General features: G+C 42.0%; 1 protein-coding gene across 7 annotated transcripts in view; it reads right to left on the bottom strand.

Annotated features, from left to right (window-relative positions):
* Positions 1-23,855, bottom strand: part of LOC138796773 (uncharacterized) — a 51,616-nt gene that overhangs the window by 15,149 nt on the left and 12,612 nt on the right. For 2 of the 7 annotated variants that reach the window (XM_069976450.1, XM_069976454.1), the window contains exons 1-11: positions 16,506-16,622; positions 16,200-16,254; positions 15,735-15,761; positions 14,730-14,756; positions 12,556-12,630; positions 7,402-7,428; positions 6,701-6,775; positions 5,718-5,744; positions 3,248-3,274; positions 2,682-2,702; positions 233-319 (exon numbers count right to left, since the gene is read on the bottom strand). In XM_069976450.1, coding sequence (XP_069832551.1) covers positions 233-319; positions 2,682-2,702; positions 3,248-3,274; positions 5,718-5,744; positions 6,701-6,775; positions 7,402-7,428; positions 12,556-12,630; positions 14,730-14,756; positions 15,735-15,761; positions 16,200-16,227 — 421 coding nt within the window. In that variant the 5' untranslated portion in view covers positions 16,228-16,254; positions 16,506-16,622. The other 5 variants (XM_069976451.1, XM_069976452.1, XM_069976453.1 and 2 more) reach the window with 5 other exon arrangements.

The following is a 23,855-nucleotide window of genomic DNA, read 5'->3' as shown; positions in this document are numbered from 1 at the left end:
TGTGTCTTCGCCATGTGCAAAATTTATCAATTTTTCCGCTCAGAATAGGCCAAAAACTGGCATACTGTAGAACTTTTTGGCTGTTTAGCAGCAGCCTTCGCTGAGCTGGATTTATCAAGAGGCATGCACCTCTTGATAAATCCAGCGGCATGGAACCAGGGGAATTTAAAAAAAGAGCTGTGTAAAAAAAAAAACAATGCACATTAATGTGCCCCATTATCTGGTGACTTACCAACTTCTGTTGGCCTGTTGGAGAGCTTGCACACCTCTGCTATAAGGCGTGACAGGGCCATGATGTTTGTTTCAAAAAAATTTGAAACTGAAAAAGAAGCAAAAACAACAGTTGATATAATAGAAGTAAATACATATGTATATTAGGCTGGGTTCACACTGCGTTTTTGCAATATGTTCAATGTTTCCATATTTAATTGGTTACTTTACAGACAGAAAAATGTAGTCAACACTATTTTAATATCTGTTAAAAAAAACGCATCTGTTTAGATCCTTTTTTTGTGTGTGTTTTTATGGAAGTCAATGGTAAAACGGATGATACACAGCTGCATTCATTTTTGCATCGGTTTCTTTGTATCAGTTTTTTCCATAAAACGTATATGTTAAACAGATTGCAAAAACGCAGTGTGAACCCAGCTTTATTCAGACTATAAAACATATAGTACTATTATATTGGGATCACACTAGTCACACTAATATTCATATCCTTATCTGATCACAGACCTGATGACCCAAATTGACAGCCGTAATACATCCCCTCATAAACTTAATAAGGTATACCAACATACAGTATACCAACCACGGTGTACCTGACCCAGGCTTATTGAGTTTATTAGACCAACTATATTGGCGAAAATATGACCTCCCTTCCATGGTGTGGAGAAATTTTAGCCCATTTCTCCATACAAAACAGCTTCAAATCTGTTATGTTTGTTTTATTTCCCTAAACTGCTCACTTCAGGTCCTTTCACAACATTTCTGTCGGATTAAGGTCAGGATCTCAGTGTCATAGCCTCCAGTTGTCATAGCTACCATTCAGACTGGCACTGTCCGCAGGATCTATATGCTTGAGCGCAGCTTCTGTGCCCGTTTCATAAAATGGACGTGCTGGCTTGTCCTAATGCGAGAAGGTTAAGGGGCTAAACCAAAAAGCTCTATTTTGGTTTTATTCATCTGCATAACATTTGTTTTAATAGTCTTCTGGCTTGTCAAAGTGATCTTTAACAGTCTGCAGGTGGGAAGCGATGTTCTTCTTGCAGGGCAGTGGCTTTCTCCTTGCTATCCTGCCGTGCACATAATTGTTGTTCAGTGTTCACTGACTTAAAGGAGAAGTCCGGCGAAAATTATTTTTTTATATGTTATTACTTATGGAAAGTTATACAATTTTCTAATGTACATTAATTATGGGAAATGCTCATATACTGCTATTTCCCTTAATTTAGTGTATCAGGAAGTGTTAGAATTATCTCTGAAGCAGTGACGTCACGACCAACGGTGTAATTCCTATGGAGTGTCCAGCAGGGGGCGCTCTATATATAGAAGTCAATGAGTACCATTGACTTCTATATATACTGCGCCCCTGCTGGACACTCCATAGGAATTACAGTGTATGTAATGTAATGTAATGTAATGCACTGTACTGTTGTGACTTTATGAATACATTTATGGAATACTTTGGGGAGCAAGTGTCCTTGCTCCCCAAAGTATCCCATAAATGTATTCAATGAATACATTTGCAGGGCACCGAGCAGGGAGGGAGAGAGGTGCCATCTACCTCCCCCCTCCCTCCCTGCTCGGTGCTGGGAACATATACAAAGTACTGACGCTGACGCGGCCGGCATGAGCAGAGAGCGGCGCCCAGGAACGGGGCGGGCGAGCGAGCGGGCGGGTAGTTAGGAGCGGCGCGGGCGGCGGGGAATCAGCGGCGCGATGAATAGCAGCCCCTGTGTGAGCGGCATGGGCGGCGGCGCGGGCGGTGATAGGGATAGCACAGGTACTACTCCCCCATTATCTGCAGATAATGGTGGAGTAGTACTTTGTATATGTTCCCAGCACCGAGCAGGGAAAGGGGAGGTAGATGGCACCTCTCTCCCTCCCTGCTCGGTGCCCTGCAAATGTATTCATTGAATACATTTATGGGATACTTTGGGGAGCAAGGACACTTGCTCCCCAAAGTATTCCATAAATGTATTCATAAAGTCACAACAGTACAGTGCATTACATTACATTACATACACTGTAATTCCTATGGAGTGTCCAGCAGGGGCGCACTATATATAGAAGTCAATGGTACTCATTGACTTCTATATATAGAGCGCCCCCTGCTGGACACTCCATAGGAATTACACAGTTGGTCGTGACGTCACTGCTTCAGAGATAATTCTAACACTTCCTGATACACTAAATTAAGGGAAATAGTAGTATATGAGCATTTCCCATAATTAATGTACATTAGAAAATTGTATAACTTTCCATAAGTAATAACATATAAAAAAATAATTTTCGCCGGACTTCTCCTTTAAGAACATTAACATCCGAGAAAGGCCTTTAGTTAACTAGATGTTAAACGTAGTCCACTTTTTTAGTATAAAAGAGATGTAATCTCATACAACTTTAAAATTTTGTAAGAAATTAAATGACTTTTCCTGAAGTAAAATGTCAGTACTTACCCTCTTCGGTTGTTGATGTGCCTGAAAAAACAGCAAACACAACATAGGGTAATGGTGGATAAGAAAATTATTTTAACTTTTAAATTTAGCCCCTCCCAATGAATATGTCAGTTTTTCTTATATTCAAACCCATTTCTTACTTCTTCTTATCCCGATTTTCTGCAATTAATATAGCCTGAACCACCTTGCGTACAGACTGCCCTTGGCAGTGACAGACGTGCTATGTATTTTTGGATTTTACAAGGCACGCAGTTGTCTACTGCTTAAGTATTGTCACCACACTGGTCCGATATTAATTAGTTATCTTGAGGATAGGATAATGATAAATTTTGCCTGGAAAACTCCTTTAATTTTATGAATTATCATATGTGGCAAGAGTGGTTTTTGGGCCCTCTAAGGCTATCTCTGCGCTCTGGTGACACCCCCCCCCCCCCATGTTGAGTGTGTGGTTGATTGTGGGAAAGGACAGCAAGATGGTATAAAATATTTTGCTCATAACTAGAAAAGTCTACTGTACTTACAGATCCATGTTAACAAGGAATGATTATTGTAGAAGACAAACTTACTCATTCCTAGAGTGTTATTTGTGAAACCTGAAAAAGAAGCATAGACAGGTAGATGAAACAACTCATAGAAAACCAGTAAAGAACAGATTCAGGACATTAAACTTATTTTGGATTTCAGCTACCAGACCCTTTTATTCTATAGAGAGATAACTGCTAGGGATGAGCGGACCTGAATCTGTGTCTGAATCAGTGTTTGGAGGGGGGGAGCAATTTTCATATGCGTCATCCAATATCTTCACAAAACCCAGCACAGACTGAGCTTGCTGTGTCCCGGTGTCATGAATGTGCCTGGGATGAACTCCGTGCGCCCCTCAGCTCGTGCTGCGCGGCTGAGATGGCGCTGATATTCAGTGTTTTGTATGTCTTGTGCAGTAACCTGAACCCTGTCTGAACACTGGCCTATTTCTAGTATTGTGTTCAGCCCCACCCGTCTGCTGTGTGCTCTGGCTATTTAGGAGTTACACTGCTGCCAGTTCTGATCCGCAGGTGATTCTGTTTGGAACTAGAAGCCTTGTCCAATAGGGGCTGGGAGTTTCTCCTTATTCCCTATAAGTGTTTGGTGAGGCTCATTCTGGTGCCGGTTCTGCTTCTGCCTCTGTTTAGTTCTCTGTTGATTCTGACTATTTTTGCCTTGTATTCTGACTACCCCTGCTTGCTGCCTGCCCCTGACCATATTGCCTGTTTATTGACCTTGCTTGTTGGATTGTGTTTTTGTACTGCGCTGCCCGATTGTTGTGACCCGGACTGTCGACCATTCTTTATTGTGTTTTGTCTGTCTGTCTTGTCTTTGTGTCCCACCAAGCCAGTACAGGGACCGCCGCCAAGTTGCCCGCCGCCATTTTAGGGCGGATTGCGGCAAGCAGGTAGGGACAGTGGGCGGGGTTCAGCGTCAGGGCTCACTGTCTTGTATTGTCCTGCTGTCCAGTTCCTGACAGCCGGTTTGGCTCTTCTGCAGTGTTTGCTGAGCCAATCAGTGGCAAGAGCCAGAGTACGGAACACATTAAGCTCATTGTGCCAGATCTGGTCAAGACATCCAATGGTATGAACCCCCACCCTGAACTGTGCCAGCCCCAGCAAGGGAAGGGCTCACTAAACCCCTTTCTTTCTGGCACAGGTGCAGTGCAAGATCAGACTGGCCCACAGGGGGTTAAGTGGGGATGCATAGCAATCGCACTTAACCTCCCGGAGGCCATACTGTTCTCTACTTGCTGTGCTGAGCTCACTGTGCCCACCCTATCAAAGAAGGGGTTAAGTTATGTAACCCCTTTCTTGCTGGGATGGGTGCAGTGCGCTCAGCACAGTATATTTGACACAGTATGGCCTCCAAGGGGTTAACCCCTTGGCTGCCAGGCTGTGAGCAGTTATCTGTACAAATGATGCATAGCTTAAGGAGCTAAACACCTGTCAAAATGATGGGTGTTCTGCACCTGTGGTATTTTTGTCTAATCCTTTTTGTTTTTCCGATATCAGTATCTTGAGGACTACTTCAAATTCGGTGGACTACGTCAATTTATTTTTATTTTTTTTAAAATGATCAACTGGGGTGTGGGGTTGTTTTAATAAAAAAAAAATTCAATTGTGTATTGTCTTTTTTTCTTTACTTTACAGACTCAGTAGTGGGAGCCATCTGATAAGACAGCATCCATTACTATCAAATGTGCTCACTACGCCCGCCCCATCAAGGAAGGGGCTAAATAAATTAACCTCCTCACTGCTGGGGTGGTAGCCAGTCTCTGCTGTGTGTGTGTGTGTGTGTGTGTGAGTGTGGGAAGGGGGTAAACTTAATCTCCCTGCGTGCAGCATCTTTTATATTTTTCACTCTGCAATCAGTCAGCCACTGCTGTGGACGCTGATTGGCTGAGCGGAAACTGCAGGAGTCTTGGTTAATTGATTGCAGAACGAAGAAGATAGAAGATGCCGCACGCCGGGAGGGTAAGTTTAACCCCCCCCCATCAGAGCACAGTCTGGCCCCCAGGGGACTCACATAACCTACACTGGGGGGCAGACTAACTTTTTGAGCCCAAATATTCGGATCCCTATTGATTTCAATAAGGAAGAGATTCAGGTTCAGTTTAGGTTCCCAAACCGGATTTTTTACTGGTTTGGCCAAACCCAGTGAACCCCAATACCCATGGGTCTACTCATCACTAATACCAAACCCAATCCCCACTAGAGGAGTCTGACAGCAATTTACCTCCCAATCTCCCCTCTGCAAACACACCCAAATGTAGTTATCAAGCCCGCCAGTGCAAGTGGATGAAGATCATGGCCCGCCAAGGAATGCCGATTCTCCTGCTGATATCTAGAACACTCAGACACTGATTGATCAAAACTTTTTAAATGTCTGTCTGACATGTCAAACGTTTTTCTAAATGAGAGGGACACTTTACATGTGAAAAAGGCCTAATACGTTGCTACCATTTAATATGTAGGAAGAAACAACAACAATCATAATAATTTCAGTACTTACTTTCTTCTTCTGAGACATTTAATCTGCCTAAAAATGAACACAGCATATTAGTGAATAATAAACCAGCAAAATAAAAATGTTAGTGAATGATGCTGCATTGTGACCGTGTCTCCCCTCCTGTCCAACTGTGGTTTATGCTCCTTGACAATATTTGGTCTTTTCTCTGTTCAGAAAAGAAAGACCAAACACAGGAAGTCCCAGTCCTTTGTGGGCTCTAAGACATGGCTTTGCATTGATTGATGGCCATTTCTGAACTTGCACCAAGCAGGACGAGTCTTCACTGTGCATGTATACAGCTGCTGTGCATCTACATTCAGTAGCAAAGAATCCTGGGGGTGCTTGCATTGTATGGTCAGCTCTCCTGTCACACACCATGAAAACCTCTGTAACCACACAGTGACATTATACTGACTGAATTGTTGCAAAACAAAGAGCATTGCTGGTAAGCTGCATAGTTGATAATATAATTAGTAACACAGAACTACTTGCTTTTGATGTCTACTGGATAGTTTGTCATTCTCTTATGTATAACGTGAAATATTGTTAGTTTTATTTTGTGAATAATATAATTACAATATATACAGAGGTGGCAGTAGAACCCCGAGCCCTATTGACCTGTGACAATAAGACAATGAAATGATACACTATACATAGTAGAAAAAAGGATTCCCACAGCATCCAAAATGCAGAAAAGAGTGTGTTTATTCACACATCGGGGCACAAAATTGCAACGTTTCAGGCCGAAACGTTGCAATTTTGTGCCCCGATGTGTGAATGAACACACTCTTTTCTGCATTTTGGATGCTGTGGGAATCCTTTTTTCTGATCTCAGCCAGTGCTCATACCAAGGATTGTGAGCCCTTCTGCGTGCATCCCAATTTTCTACTTTGTGGTCATATTCGGAGTGTCTCCAAGGTGCTGTTGGATTTTTTTTTTTTTTTTTTACACTATACATAGTAGTCTAACATGCTCTCATATCTTACCTGGCGGATTTCTTAGCCTATATTCACCATTAATATCTGGGCCATTCTGATGACTGGCTGATGGACATATATGCGCTGCAATGATATAAAGTGGATTTTCTTATCACTTGGCTAACAGATTTTTTTAGACATTACATCAATAAGGTGAGAAGGTTTAGGATATTTTAGGCAGAAAATATACAGTCAGGTCATAAATAAATTTTGCCGGAAAACTGCTTTAATTTTATGGGTAAGCAGTATAATATATCGGCATATTTATATGAGAGCCAAGCACAAGGGCCTGGAAGTGGCTGCAGTCTCTGCACTCCCTCTAGCTACTGGCTGCTCCTTACAATTGATGGATGCCATCCTCTATATAGAGTTGTATATAATATACTGCTCACAACATTAAACCTATTTTGGATTTTAAGCTGCCTGATCCTTATTCTAAGGAGAGATAAACCAGAGGAGTCTGACAGTAACTTACCCCCAGTCTCCCCACTGAAAATTATAGAGCTTACCCAGTGCAAGTGTATGCACATTGCAGTTAGCCCGGGAGCTCTGCAACACTCAGACCCCGTACAATCAAAACTTTCCACATGTCTGTCTGACATATCAAAGGTTTTACATGAAGGAGTCCTAATCTAATACAACCATTGTATAACGATACAACCTTTATAGAAACAATTAAATTTTTCCTGTAGGAAAATGTCAGTACTTACTTTCTTCTTCTGGGGCAGCTAATCTACCTAGTAATAAACACAACATAATAGTGAATAATAGAATAATAAAAGAGAACACTAACATGATCATGAAATAAAACATGCCTTGCTTTTGCCATAACATTCCCTGATGTGAATTTACCAGTTTTTCCACATTCCTACTAATTAATTTTTTTATATATATATATATATATATATATATATATATATATATATATATATATATACAGTGGTGCCTTGGATTACGAGCATAATTGTTTCCGGGACTGTGCTTGTAATCCAAATCCACTCTTAAACCAAAGCAAATTTTCCCATAAGAAGTCATAGAGATGCAGACAATTGGTTCCACACCCCAAAGATAATGATTTATTATTCTGAATAACATGTAAAACAGATGAAACAAACATTCAGAAACAGCAGAATATGTGATACTATAAGTTACTGTACAGTAATGGAGAGGATGGGAAACACAAGGGCGGACAGAGACTGCAGGGAGCAGGAAGGAATGAGCAGGACAGATGTGGGCACATACATGCAGCACTTTCTGTCCGGGGAGAGAGAGAGGTTACAGCTATGGAGAGATTACCTCCACAGTCCTGTCCCCTGATGTAAGCCCCAGCCTGAAGTGGATCTGCTATGATTTGGAAGATGAGGGAGACTTCCTGGGTTAGAGTACAGTGCTGTAGACCCCACTATGCAGACCATGCCCCTCCTCCACTCCCCCTCCCACCCAGTACAGGGAGCTCTTAAACCACAGCAATGCTCTTAAACCAAGTCACAATTTTGAAAAACTGTGAGCTCTTAAACCAAAACGCTCTTAAACCAAGTTACTCTTAAACCAAGGTAGCACTGTATATATATATTATATATAATTTTCTTTAATTATTATTATTTTAATTATTTTTTTTTACTATAGCTTCTGGTCAAAATATAAATGTATTCAAGACCAGAGTTCATATGGTGTTTTATATGTACAGTGGTGCCTTGGATTACAAGCATAATTCGTTCTGGGATCGTGCTTGTAATCCAAATCACTCGTAAATCAAAGCAAATTTTCCCATAAGAAATCACTGATATGCAGACAATTGGTTTCCACACCCCAAAATAATGATTTTTTAAAATTCTGAATAACATGTAGAACAGATGAAACAAACAATGAGTAACAGCAGAATATGTGATATTATAAGTTACTGTACAGTATAGCAATAAGCATGTGGAGTACAGGGCCGGCCTTTGGGGTGTGCGACCTGTGCGCTTGCACAGGGCGCATCACTCCCATCTAGCTGGGGGGGCGCTGAGGCAGAGAGACATCTGTGCAGCTGTCTTTCTGCCCGAGCGCTCCCCTAGCTGGCCGCCCGGCGCCCCGCTCCTGTGGTGGCTTCCCCCAGCCTCCCCACCCCACGGGCGCCGCCTACTGTGTCCCATCACTCTTGTGACCGCTTGCGGTCACAAGATTGATAGGACAGTACGCCCCCGGCTGATGCGCGCTACCTGGGAATTCCCCAGCAGAGCACGCATCAGTGACCTCTGCGTCAGCCGTCGGCCTTGTACTTCCGGCACAGGGAGGTGACTTTCCCAGAGAGCGCGCATCGGCCGGGGCGACGATGCAGAGACGAGAGCCGCGGCGGGGGAACGAGGAATAGGTGAGTTATGTGTGTGTGTGTGTGTGTGTGTTTTTTAAAGGGGGGGGGGGGACAATATAAGGGGAAAATCAATAGGGGGGCATCTATAAAGGGGAAAACAACAAGGGCGCAGTCTATAGGGGGGACAATCAATAGGGGGGCATCTATAAAGGGGAAAACAACAAGGGAGCAATCTATAGGGGGGGCTTCTATAAGGGGGCAATCTATAGGGGGAGACAACAAGGGGGCAATCTATAGGGGAAGACAATAAGGGGCAATCTATAAGGGGGTACACAACAAGGGGGCACACTATAGGGGGAGACAACAAGGGGGCAATCTATAAGGGGGTACACAACAAGGGGGCAATCTATAGGGAGGCATCTATAAGGGGGAGACAACAAGGGGGCAATCTATAGGGGAGGCATCTATAAGGGGGAGACAACAAGGTGCAATCTATAGAGGGGAATTTATAAGGGGGTAGACAACAAGGGGGCAATCTATAGGGGGGAGACAACAAGGGGGCAATCTATAGGGGGGCATCTATAAGTGGGGAGACAACAAGGGGGACATCTATAGGGGAGGCATCTGTAAGGGGGTAGACAATATAAGGGGGCAATCAATAGGGGAGGCATCTATAAGGTGTGAGACAACAAGGGGGGCAATCTATAGGGGGACATCTATTAGGGGGGAGACAACAAGGGTGCAATCTATAGGGAAGGCATCTGTAAGGGGGGAGACAACATAAGGGGGCAATCAATAGGGGAGGCATCTATAAGGGGGGAGACAACATAAGGGGGCAACAACATAAGGGGGCAATCTATAAGGGGAGACAACATAAGAGGGCAATCTATAAGAGGGGGACAACATAAGGGGGCAAGCTATAAGGGGGGACAACATAAGGGGGCTATCTATAAAGGGGACAACAAGGGGGCAATCTATAAGAAGATACAACGTAAGGGGGCCATCTGTAAGGGGGATGGACAACACAGGGGGGGCATCTATAAGGGTGACAATACGGGGGCCATCTATAAGGGGATGGACAACACGGGGGCCATTTATAAGGGGTACAACACAGAGGGGCCATCTGTAAGAGGGGCAGAGGGGACAACATGGGGGGAATCTTTAAGAGGTGCAGAGGGGACATCACAGGGGGGCCATCTGTAAGAGGGGCAGAGGGGACAACATTGGGGGGGGCATCTGTAAGGGAGACTACAAAGAGGGGACCATTTATAAGGGAGGGCTACAGAGAGGGGGGCCATATACCATAGGGGGACTACACAGAGGGTGGTTCTTAAGGCGATCCACATAGGGCTATATATAGGAAAGTCTAAACAAGGGGCCATCTGTAAGGAGGCTACACGGGGGGGGCATTTACTATAAGGGGGTCACATAGAGTCAGCCTACCCACTAAATGAATGTGTAAAGGGGCCAATACAGATGTGCAGTTAGTATAGAGATGAGGATGATGCCAGAGTGAGGAGTCTAATATATTTCTCTGGCAGATTCTGTGGATTCGTGGCTCGGAGAAGTTCTCATGATGACCCAGGACAGATGGAGAAGAAGATGAAAAAGGAAGAACTCCGATCAGAGAAGACGTCTCCTGTGAGTCACTGGATATAACTTCACTGTAATGTATATGGTGTATAGAACCTGTGTAGGGCTGGCTCTACCTCTATAGTGATCTGTGTACAGAGGATTCTATTCAGTAGTGGCGGTGGTTTTAGTCAGTATGTGGTGGTGTTGTTCAGTATCAGTGGTGGTGTTAGTCAGTATGTGGTGGTGTTATTCAGTAGCAGCAGTGGTATTAGTCAGTATGTGGTGGTGTTATTCAGTATCAGTGGTGGTGTTAGTCAGTATGTGGTGGTGTTATTCAGTAGCAGCAGTGGTATTAGTCAGTATGTGGTGGTGTTATTCAGTATCAGTGGTGGTGTTAGTCAGTATGTGGTGGTGTTATTCAGTAGCAGCAGTGGTATTAGTCAGTATGTGGTGGTATTAGTCAGTAGCAGTGGTGGTGTTAGTCAGTAGCAGCTGTGGTGTTAGTCAGTATGTGGTGGTGTTAGTTAGTATGCGGTGGTAATATTTGTTACTTGTAATCTGGTATTGTGTTTTATTGGATTTAGTAAACTGATTTGGTCAGTAACAATATGATAGTGATAGTGATGGTAGTGGTTGTGGTGTGGCAGTAATATTTGGGAGGGTCGGGTGATGGGTGCTGGATATTGTCTGGAGGAGTAGGAGCTTTATAACACCTTGAGGGGGTCTCAGCAGACCCCGTGTGTGTGTGTGTGGGGGGGGCGCCGAAAAAAGTTTCGCACAGGGCGCCAATTACCTTAAGGCCGGCCCTGGTGGAGTATAATGTATAGTAAGTGCATAAACCTGAAAAAACAGCAGCAGTTTGTAGATACAGGATGGAACTGCAGATCCTCATAATGCAGTAATGTAGTACAACAGTCTAGAATAGAGAAGCAGGGCTGCTTCCAGAGATCTGTGTGGTCACATGACAGCAATGGGGAAGGGAGGGGGGGTTCAGCATGGGCCAATCAGGAAGAGAGAATCAAAGAGCTGTGCAAAAGGACAGTGACAGAGACTTTATATACAGCAGTTTGAATGGCTGAGTGTAAGTGCAGACACATTATAGCAGTGGTGTGTATAGCTGAGTGTGAGTGCAGGCACAGTATAGCAGCAGTGTGTATAGCTGAGTGTAAGAGCAGGGCTGACAGAGACTGCAGGGAGCATGAAGGAATGAGCAGGGAAGATGTGGGCACAGTATAGCAGCGTTCTCTATCCGGGAAGAGAGGGGTTACAGCAATAAAGAGATTACCCTCACAGTCCTGTCCCCTGATGTAAGCCCCGGCCTAAGGTGAATCTGGGTCAGAGTGCAGTGCTGTAGAATCAGCTATGCAGACCATGCCCCTCCTCCACTCGCCCTCCCACCCAGTACAGGGAGCTCTTAAACCAAAGAAATGCTCTTAAACCAAGTTACAATTTTTAAAAACTATGAGCTCTTCTTGCAAAACGCTCTTAATCCAAGTTACTCTTAAACCAAGGTACTACTGTGTGTGTATGTATGTATGTTATATGCACCATCTAAAGCTATATGACATGTTTAATAGAACCTAAACAGCAATGTGTGGTTCTGTTGAGATCACACTTTCTGTTATACGTTGGGGGTTAAAAATAATTTTTTGGGACTCCATTGTGTCATTGATGATAGAAGAATATATGCAGGTGCGTCAGCTTGAGGCATTCATTATGGGAGAATTATCTTTTTAGTTGAGATACATGTAAATTCCATAAAGATGGAGTATACTGAGAAAAGTTACCACACAACCAAAGAGAACAGTAAATTACACCAGAGAAATCACTGTACACATTAATAGACACTGCTTGCTGTCAGTTCAATATACGTCCTCCAGCAAATATTGCTATATATACTTCCTATATATACAGAGATGGCAGAAGGACCTTGAGTGACAATAAGACTATGAAGTGATACACTATATGTAGAGTAGAATGACATGATTTTATATACCTGAAGCACTCGGTCCCCCATGATGGTCATTAATGTTCAGGTTGTTGAGCGAGAAGTCAGAGTTAAGCGGCTGTGCTGCAATGATATAAAGATCAATTTCTTTATTACTTTAGGCATTATATATTTATATATAACATCTGTCCACCATGACAAAGTTGAATTGGGAAGATTGTAAACAGAATCAAATAAAGTTGTGTATATTACTTACTACTACACAGTGGGAAATCAGGGACCAGGGCTTGGACAGCCCTGCAGTTCCCAACATTAACATTGGTGGCAGCAGAGAGGGCACTGTTGCCCCTTATGCTGCGTTTACACGGAACGATTATCGTTATCGTGCAAATTCGCACAATAATCGTATGTGTAAACGCAGCGAACTATCGAACGACGAGCGAGAAATCATTCATTTTGATCTTTGAACATGTTCTTAAATCGTCATTCGTCAAAAATTCGCAGATCGTTCCGTGTAAACAGTCATTCGCCGATTTAACCAATGTGTGAGATAGGCTTTAAATGATCGCAAAACGATCGCAAAACGAATTTCCGTACGATATATCGTACCGTCTAAACGCTGATCGTTATAAAAAAAAAAAGTTACTCCGACATTGTTAATCGTACGATCGGGCGAATTATCGTTCCGTGTAAACGTAGCATTACTGCTGCCATTCAACACAAAGTAATATAATTAACCTCTTCAGCAATCATGCCTCCTTGGGAGCGTCGACAGAGGGGCTTTCCTTCAGTGGTGGCGCTCCCAGGAAGGTGTAATTGCTGATTGCCAAAGTCAGTCTATGCACACATTGGAAAAAAAATATATATATATTTTTTTTTACAATGTATGCACGGACGGCTGTTTTTCCATAGACTGTAATGGAGCACATTATAAGTTTTAAAATATAACAGTGTTTTATGTATTTTTTAATGTTGTGTTTTACATTTATTGGGGGCTATGTTCACACTACGGATGAGACCGGCCATTCCGTGACTCCGGTCGGCTCACGGAACGGCCCGTCTCAGCCTGGATCATCACCGCCGGTACTTAAGTACTGTCCGGATGATCTTTCCTCCGTGGAACTCTGATGCGGGCGCATCAGCACGCGCCCGCATCAGAGCTTCCCATAGCACAGAGTGAAGCAAGCGGCCGGAGCCGCTCGCTTAACTGTGTGAACTTCATTGAATTCCGTCCACAAATAATGGACCTGTCAGTTGTTTGCGGCATCGCATGGGAACCGGCCGGAGCGTATACGATGTGCGTACGCTCCGGCTGGGATCCCAAAGCAAACAATGCTATGTTCCACCCCGCAAATCTACGGCTGTAGTTCTGCGGCGAGAACTACAGCCGTAGATTTACGTAGTGTGAACATAGCCTAACTGTGTGAACATAGCCATACAATGATGTCTTCTTATGTGGCAAGGCGGTCTTTGGGTCGTCTCAAGCACCAGGGCCTGGATGTGACTGCTATATCTGCACCCACTATATCTCCTTACATTTAGGTGACATTACTGTACTAAATTGTATATACAGTAATATGCTGCCCATAGCTTAGTCTACTGTACTGTCAAATCCATGTTAACAAGGAATGACTACTGGCAGATCAGTGGTTAGCACTGTTGTCTTTGGGTCTTGGGTTCACAGAGAAAGGTGGATTTGGAAGTTAGATTGTGACCCCCAATGGGCACATTATTATTATTAATAGTAGTAGTAGTAGTAGTAGTAGTAGTAGTAGCAGTAGTAGTAGTAGTAGTAGTAGTAGTAGTAGTAGTAGTAGTAGTGGTAGTGGTAGTAGTAGTAGTAGTAGTAGTGGTAGTGGTAGTAGTAGTGGTAGTAGTAGTAGTAGTAGTAGTAGTAGTAGTAGTGGTAGTGGTAGTAGTAGTAGTAGTAGTAGTGGTAGTGGTAGTAGTAGTGGTAGTAGTAGTAGTAGTAGTGGTAGTAGTAGTAGTAGTAGTAGTAGTAGAAGTGCTAGTAGTAGTAGTAGTAGTAGTAGTAGTAGTGGTAGTAGTAGTAGTAGTAGTGGTAGTAGTAGTAGTAGTAGTAGTAGTGGCAGTAGTAGTAGTAGCAGTAGTAGTGGTAGTAGTAGTAGTAGTAGTAGTAGTAGTAGTAGTAGTAGTAGTGGTAGTAGTGGTAGTAGTAGTAGTAGTAGTAGTAGTAGTAGTAGTGCAGCAGAAGAACTTACGCGTATCTTGTAGGTCACTACAGTAATCTGAAAATGTCATATGTAAAAGTAAACAACTTGTAGCCAGCAGTTAATATAAAATCAGCAAAGAGCAGATTCAAGGCATTAAAATTCATTTTGGATTTCAACTACCCCATCCCTTTGTTCTTTGGAGAGATAAGCTGCTACCTGAGGATTCTGACAATTACCTTTACCAACAATCATTGAATGAATGTTAGATCTCAGTCGTGCCATATCTTCCTGGCAAGGCTGAGAGCTAACATTTGTCGAATGATTCCTGTGTCCCTTATGGGGAGGGGTAAGCCGCAGTCAGACAGCTCTTCAAGAACAAAGGGGTCAATCAATGTTTTTCCTTTACGTCCGACCCCTATTTTTACTGATATTATCTGTCAATGGAGCCCCATACTTTATACCCCATACCTGCAAGCAGCCGGCAGAATTATAAAGTGTATGGGGACCTTTACTGCCCAATCTCTTCATTGAATACACAAACACACTTGACTGATAGAAATAGACTTTTACCACTTTAGACACTTATCCCCTTGTCACAGAATAAGGGATAAGCGATTCGGGGACATCTGACCCCTGCTGGGAACTCATAGATGGCTTTGACATATAGTCAAACATTGTAAAAAACTAAGTACAATCCTACATGACAGTGGGGTATGTAGCTCATACCCTAGGGCAGTCTGTTGTGCTGTCAGATCCATGTTAACAAGGAATGACTATTGGCAGCAAAATGGCGCGGTGGTTAGCATTGTTGCCTTAGGGTTCAAATGCCACCAAGAACAACATACGTTTGGAGGTTCTCCCTGTGTTTGTGTGGGTTTTCTCCCGGTACACACTCCAAAATATACATAAAGTTGAATTTGGAAGTTAGAGTATGACCCCCCAATGGGGACAGGGACCAATTTGGGTGATGACAAGCTCTGAACAGCGCTGTGTACTAAGTTGGTACTATATAAATAAAGGAATTATTATCAGTATTGCAGCAAAAGGACTTACCTGCTTCCTGTGGGTCGTCAGAGCACCCTGAAAAGGTCACACATAAAGTAAACCAGCAGTTAATGGAAAATCAGTAAAGAATAGATTCAGGGTATAAAAAATAATTGGGGATTTCCCCATGTTTTTCTTCTTTGGAGAGATAAGCTGCCACCAGAGGAGTCTGACAGTAACTTAAATCGAATGTATCAATACGAGTAGTGAATTTTTTTTTTGCCGAATCGCAGGAATCAGGTGATGTTTTGAAGAATGGACTACACAACCAAGATCTCTGCACCAACCAGGTAGTGGAGGGAAAAAATTCACTACTCAAACTGGTACATTCGCTTTAAGGTGGCCATACAATTTCAATAAGGATCTCTCCTGTCCCCCATCCACCCCCCATAATACACAGGAACAATATGTACTATATGTAAGAATACTAGCAATATATTACTCATTGCTTACAGTGTGACCACTTATACTAACCTTCATTTTGCCGATACCAGGTGGCCATATCCTATGGGGGACTGTAATAAATTTCCTGCAAAAGAAAATAAAATACATTACGACAAACTGAATATCATTATGAGGGTAGCCTTGTAAATATAAGTGGGCTCAGTCATCAGATGATCTCCATGGTTCCAATATGGTTCAAATTTCAACAGTTGTTAAAAATTACAACAATTTTTACAGCGTGGTAGGCATGTATATACCCTCTCACCAGGACACGGTTTCTGGGTATTTCTGTATGATGTACCTATAGATGCATCGGTGCACAGTTAGCTATCTCACCGGCACTACTGGTCCCAGGCGTTTGTGCTTAGTCGGGTGTGCAATCATATCTCATCAGTGCTGTAGGTGGTACTCAGCTTAATGGTGCGTTCACACCTACAGGATCTGCAGCTGATTCTCTGCAGCAGATTTCAGTTAAATAACTGAACACAGCATCAGATTTGATGCTGTGTTCAGTTATTTAACTGAAATCTGCTGCAGAAAATCAGCTGCAGATCCTGTAGGTGTGAACGCACCCTAAAGGGGTTATCCAGTGTTACAAAAACATGGCCACTTTTGCCCCGCTCTTGTCTCCAGATTGGGTGGGGTTTGAAACTCAGTTCTATTGAAGTAAATGGAAGTTAAATGCAAACCACACTTGAACTGGAGACAAGAGCGGGGCAAAAGTGGCGGCGGCACTTCACCTTAAAAGCTTAATCTTTATTGTATCCAAAAACACATAACAGGACGTAGAGGAACGCACACTTCATGCCAGTACTGGTGCCCCCCTTTTTAATCCTTAGTAATTATGCCCAAACTCAGTACTGTTACATTTTAGTGTCCACTAAGTAACCCGTCCTGCCTCCCAACCAGTAATTATTAATACAATTACACTTGGGCAACTTAGTAATAATTGCCTATTTAATCCTCCTATTTGTTGCCTCCTTAATAGCCCCAGCTAGTATTGATGCCTCCTTAGTGTAACCCACTTAGTAATAATGGCCTCTTTAGTGATTATCCCCCATATGATGCCACCCCTTAGTGCCTCCCTTGGTAACGATTCCCACTTAACCCCAGTTAACCCTAAATCGTAATGATGAGGAAAGAAGGATGTCCAGCTCCTTTGGACTAGGAGTATCTGTTTCATCTTTAAAGTTTGCTTTTATGGGACTGGATATCTGGAGCCGGACATCCTTCTTTCCTTGTCTCTGCATTTGCTGTGTGCCATACAGCTGTCCCGTGCACCACCCAGGTTTCCCAGCGGAGATTCAGTGAGCTGCCTTACTTTCACTCCTCTAAATAGGATTGATGCCACCCCTTCTCATGTCACATGGAAAATAAAAGAAAAAAAAAAAACTAATACTCACCCATGCCCTTCCACAATGTCACACTCACTCACGCTCATGTCATCCTTCAGTAGCCCCTTTAAAATTCGGGGACTTGGGCAACTGCCTAGGTTACCACCTCTAAAATTAGCCCTACCCTTGAACACCAGAGAACTGTATTGTTTGTATATATTTCCTATGATGTTTTTATTTTCCTTTTTATTTATTTATTTAGTTGTTATTTTTTTTAACTTTTTATTACTGGAACCTGGAACCCCCTAAAATAATAAAATAACTAAGGATTTCTACACTTGAAAATGATCCTGGCAGGACAGTAGTGCATTCTAAATTCACCTGGCAAAGTTTTATGACTTTTAAAAATTACCTTAGGAACCATTTGTAGAAGGATTAAAATTAAGTAGGGCATGTTATGTTATGAATGCCTTATGTAATGTTGCAGAATACAAGAATGCAAGGTCATGATAGCTGGGACTGGAAATACCGGTTACCTATATATATTTCCTTGTCTAAACCTAGTAGAAATTTTACATTTTTATTTTTATTTTCATTGATCAAATTCACATTAGTAAAATACTAACAGGTTTTGTTGTGATCGTTTTTGTATATAATGTTTATCTTCAGTGTGGGTATGGTGCCAGCTTGTCTTCAGTGTGGGTATGGTGCCAGCCTGTCTTCAGTGTGGGTATGGTGCCAGCTTGTCTTCAGTGTGGGTATGGTGCCAGGTTGTCTTCAGTGTGGGTATGGTGCCAGGTTGTCTTCAGTGTGGGTATGGTGCCAGCTTGTCTTCAGTGTGGGTATGGTGCCAGGTTGTCTTCAGTGTGGGTATGGTGCCAGCTTGTCTTCAGTGTGGGTATGGTGCCAGCTTGTCTTCAGTGTGGGTATGGTGCCAGGTTGCGGTGAATGTGTTTGTTACTGTGAACCAACCGGAAAGGTAAGGAAAAAAACCTAGTTATGGTCAATGCCTCTGGTGCTAGTCTGTGTCACTTGATCTCCCTGACATCACACATACCGTAGCTCCCAACCATCTTGTACCAATGCTCCTCTACTTCCTGCCATTGTGGGCCAAAATCCGCTAAACCACTTTTGTGTCTCTCCAGAGTCCCATCTCCTGCCTCCCTAGTCCGCAGATTCAGGCCGAATCTAAGGATAAATTTGCTCATCTTTAACTAGTACACTGTATACTGTAGGTAACTATACATTTTTACCCCAAGACAAAATGAGTTCAAAAAGAGAAAGGTACTCCTTGGAGTACAAGAAAGGAATCAATCATAATATGTGATTGTTGTCCATGGAAAAAAATAAGACTTACCCCAAAAATAAGCCCTAGCCCTTTTTTTTAAGACACTGTCTTATTTTCAGAGAAATACAGTAATGTGTCCAGAGTCTGTGGTCACACATGCTCAGTAGCTCTGTATCATCACCCATATCCTCTTGTACATAGGAGGTGGAGTGTATCATGTTATTTTGCAGACCAGTCAAGACTAGGTGGAAGACAACACTAGGGGTGCCATAAAAAGTATGTAAAAATAATGCATTTAGTTTTATTCTATTAATAACTTTTATAATGTTTATTTTCTATTTTTAGTTCATGCTACTCAACAAATAATACAAAGAAACATATAAGACAGTACACAAAAAATCTTTGTCCATCCAGCTCCCGAACCAAACAAACCACATTCCTAGCTGCCATGGTGAAGACGTACTTTCCAGCACTACGCACAGAACAAGGTCTGTATTAGCAGAGGTAGGAGGCACCCACGGGCAACCTTATCCTTCTTTACAGACTTGTTAGACAACAAAAAACTCCAAACTTTCCAAACACAAGAAAATCTGAAGACCTGTTCCTGTGTGATTTTATATTTTGTGTTCTCTGATTAAAATCTATACCACATTAAGGCTATAATATACTCTGCAGGACAGCATGTGGGATTATCTAGCACACCTGTTATCTGGATTCCATTGGAGGTATATGCTACTGTACTACATTGGAAACCTGAGACATTTAGTGTGATATTGCTGTGTTCATGCCCCCCGTATTCCGATGTGTTTACAGGGTGAGCACAAAGCACACCCTGATTTCATACAGTTATAAAATAACCCTATACTATCATTGTACTATGACCTCATTGTATTTCTTATTCCTGTAATACATCATCACTTTTCAGTATATCCGTACTGTGGCCTCACCACCGCGGGTTTTTTACTGTACAAGCAGTGAGACTGTGGAACTCTCTGCCACATGATGTTGTCATGGCTGATTCATTAAATAAGTTCAAGGGAGGCCTGGATGCTTTTCTAAAAAAATATAATATTACAAGTTATGGGCATTAGATTTCTGGTGATACGTTGATCCAGGGATTATTCTGATTGCTACTTTGGAGTCGGGAAGGAATTTTCTCCCTGTGATGGGGCAATTGTCATCAGCCTGATAGAGGTTTTTGCCTTCCTCTGGATCAACACAGTAGGGTTTCTCTAGGTTAAACCTGATATACTCATTTCTTCTTTCAACTTTATTAACTATGTTACTGTGTTTTTCGTGTCTGTGACATCATTTTATTTATTATTCCTCTACTGTGACATCACAGTTTTGTGACATCTCTATTATCTCTGTACTGTGACTACTCTGCTTGCTTATTATCTGTGTACTATGACATCACTGTGTTTATTATGCCTGTACTGTGACATCACTGTGTTCATTATGCCTGTACTGTGACATCACTGTTTATTATCATGTACTGTGACATCACTGTCTTCATTACCTCTTTACAATCGCATCACTGCATACACAATCATTGTATTATGGTGCTGTGTGTAGTATGCCTGTGCTGTCACATCACTATATGCAGTACCCTTGTACGTTGTACCTATTATCCTGTGGTATGATATATGCTGTGTCATCATCAATTTACCTTCCATGTGACATTGCTGTGTTTATTATTTTATCATTTTATGCATGAGAGGTCCTAATACAGAAATGTCAACTTATGTAGTATACATTGACTTAAAAATGGAAACGGAGGGGTCTCCCTTGAGACAGTTGGAGAAACCTAGTCCCAGTAAATAGTAATGTAGACATGAATGTGCCCAAAACTATTAAAGAATACAAAGGTAGTAGCAGGTAAAAGCTAAGACAAGAAGCCAGTCTTAAAATACATGCCATCAAATATAAATGGAAATCATTCTGAAAGTAAAACAATCCATCATTTTTATCAATTATTTACACATTTCAGTTTTTTTTATATATAAATATTTCATACAACTTATAGCAATCATAATCGAATAACCAAATAACAAACTAGTACTGATAAATTGAACCATGTCGCTAATGTCAGCCTGTGCTATACACAGGATTGCCTTAAAGGGGTAGTGCACCAAAAAAATTTTTCCTTCAAATCAACTGCTGCCATGAAGTGCCAGAGATTTGTAATTTACTTCTATTAAAAAATCTCAAGCCTTCCAGTACTTATCAGCTGCTGTATGCCAAGCAGGAAGTGGTATTATTTCCAGTCTGGAGAGCAGGAGAGGTTTTCTATGGGGATTTGCTCCTTCTCTGGACAGTTCCTGACATGGACAGAGGAGGCAACAGAGAGCACTGTATCAGACAGGAAAGAAAACACCACTTCCTGCTGGGCATACAGCAGCTGATAAGTACTGGAAGGCTTGAGATTTTTTAATAGAAGTAAATTACAAATCTCTGGCACTTCATGGTAGCAGTTGATTTGAAAGAAATTTTTTTTTTGTGCACTACCCCTTTAAAGGTTATGGACACCTTTGCAGGGAATCGTAAGTTAATTTGTTTCCTGAAAGTGAAATGAAGCGACTTTCTAAAAATAGAGAAAGATAATGAGTCAGATGGATTTTTTGCTTTCTCAGTATTAGAGATTAGAGCAGGTTATACCCTAGCTCAGTAAATAGAGAGAGGAGAGAAACCCCAGAGGACAGCTCACAGAGGGTGGAAAGAGAGTGGAGAGCAGATACAAGGCAATCTGCAGGGGAGAATTATAGAGACTGTATACAAGAGTAAATGGAAAAGTACAAAGCAAGAATACAAACAAAATCCTTTTGAAAGGTGTCCATGGCCTTTGAGGGTGATGTCACACATGATATACTTGTTATAGAAATGTATGCAAAATAAAAACTCTGTTATAATGGGAATGTTTCTGTGCATTGTGTCTTAGGCACGGAAAGAGTTAACATAACTAGCAGAGGCGGTGACCGCAGAAAGTCACTACTCAGCCGGAAGACTTTCTTCATACCAGGCACCTGTGATTGAGACTCATTATATGTACAGGTTTTTAATATGAATGTAATACATTTTTTATAGCATAGATCAAATTGTGTTTGGCTTCAATGAATGTCGCAGATTATCCCTCATAATATTCGTGATTGTTTCTGGGATCTGCAAACATGGTGAGATGACTGTTGTGTTTCTCCTTTAATATAAAGTACTACTTTTTATTTTCATGCTGTAAATTTTAGGGCTGGGTTTAGCTATCAATATTACTAAACGGCAATAAGATCTATTGATTGATCGATCTGTATATCCTTCCATCTATCTATATGCAAAATACAAGTATAGCAAGCAGCACTCTTAAAAAAAAAACTATGTAGGGATAAACTCCAGCAACATTCACCATGATCCCAGGTCAGAGGTAGCTGGAAAACTACAAGGAAATGCAAAACAAGCAGAGTGCATTCTCCAAGTTTAGTGCAGTATTTTAGTCCTTTTAGCAAAATATCTATTTATTTATCTATCTTTTTTTATCCCTGAGGAAAACTAAGAAATGATCAGACTTACAGTTGTTCTCAGTAGTTGCTCAGTTCCAGTATTTTACTCCTCTAAGCCTTAATGGCTGGTTGATGAACCGCCCCCAACCAGTGTATGGTGCATTCGCCAGCACGCAGCCACTATTGTACACTCAATACTCCAAGCTGCTGAGAATACAAATATTTTTTTTTAAAGCAAACGCTTTTATATATATGTAAGCTCAAGGAAATAGAAATAAAAACAGAGACATCCCCACCTACTTTGCATAGGCTTGCCGGTACATAAACTCTTGTATAGCTTTGAGCTAGATACTTTGGTCCTGCATTTTTCTAGAAGATGTGGATTGTTTTTATATCTGTTATGTGTTCATTTGCATTAATACCATACATATCCCCTCCTTGGTTGAACTTGATGGACCTGTGTACCAACTATGTAATATATTTACAGCAGCATACTGTAGTTAGGCTGGGTTCATACTACGTTTTTGCAATCCGTTTTTTTCATCCGTTTTTGCGAAAAACGAAAATGGATGTATTTGGTTGCATGCGTTTTGATCCGTTTTTCCGTTGACTTCCATTATAAAAAGAACAGATCAAAACGCATCCGTTTTTTTTTAACGTACACAAAAGTAAGGTCAATGAAAGTCAATGGAAAAACTGATCAAAACGGATGCACACAAATGCATTTGTTTTTACTATCGTTAAAAAAAAAACAGATGAAAAAACGAATTGCAAAAACATAGTGTGAACCCAGCCTTAACTCCAGCTGTAATATAGATGAACAGAGAAGCTTAGGCTCCTCTGTGCTCCCATATAGTACCTAACTACTATATGAACACAGAGGGACCTAACTAGTATATGAAAAGATAGAGTAACCTAACTACTATATGGGTGCACAGAGGGGCCTAACTACTATATGGGGACAGAGGGGCCTAAGCACAATATGAGGGTAAAGAGGGGACAATACACATGGGGAGGATAAAGTTGGTGCATGAGTGAAGAGCCTAAAATCTTTGGCAGATTCTACAGGGAAGAGTTGTTGCTAGGAGAATTCCTCACATTGGTCCGGGCCAGATGGAGAAGAAAAGAAAAAGTGAGCAACTCCAGTCAGAAAAGAAGCCCCCTGTGATTCACCCAGAGAATGTGATTTACTCAGAGAAGACATCCCCTGTGAGTCACTGGATAGAACTGCACTGTAATCAATAAAGGTGTCAGGATTGTATCTTTGGGGAGCGTGATGCGCCCCTCGGCTCATGCTGTGCGGCCGAGAAGGCGCTGATTTCTTGTATTGTTCTGTTTCTGTGTTTTGTTTTTCAGTGTCCGAACACTGGTTTATCTGCTCACTTTGTTTGGTGGACACACCCGACTTCACCTGCTGATTTCTGTCTGGCCATGTCATGGTTAATCTGTGTTTTGGTTCTGCTGTGACTGACAGGTCTTTCTGCCAGTGGATCTGTTTTGTTGTCAGGTGTTTATGCTTGGAGATCAGGGGAATGGTCCAATTATGTCCTGGACCAGAACCCTGGCCTCCTATATA

Source organism: Dendropsophus ebraccatus, chromosome 7, assembly GCF_027789765.1.
Source record: "Dendropsophus ebraccatus isolate aDenEbr1 chromosome 7, aDenEbr1.pat, whole genome shotgun sequence".
Taxonomy (NCBI): domain Eukaryota; kingdom Metazoa; phylum Chordata; class Amphibia; order Anura; family Hylidae; genus Dendropsophus; species Dendropsophus ebraccatus.
The sequence above is the reverse complement of the archived record's forward strand: the minus strand, read 5'-3'. Positions and strand labels throughout refer to the sequence as shown.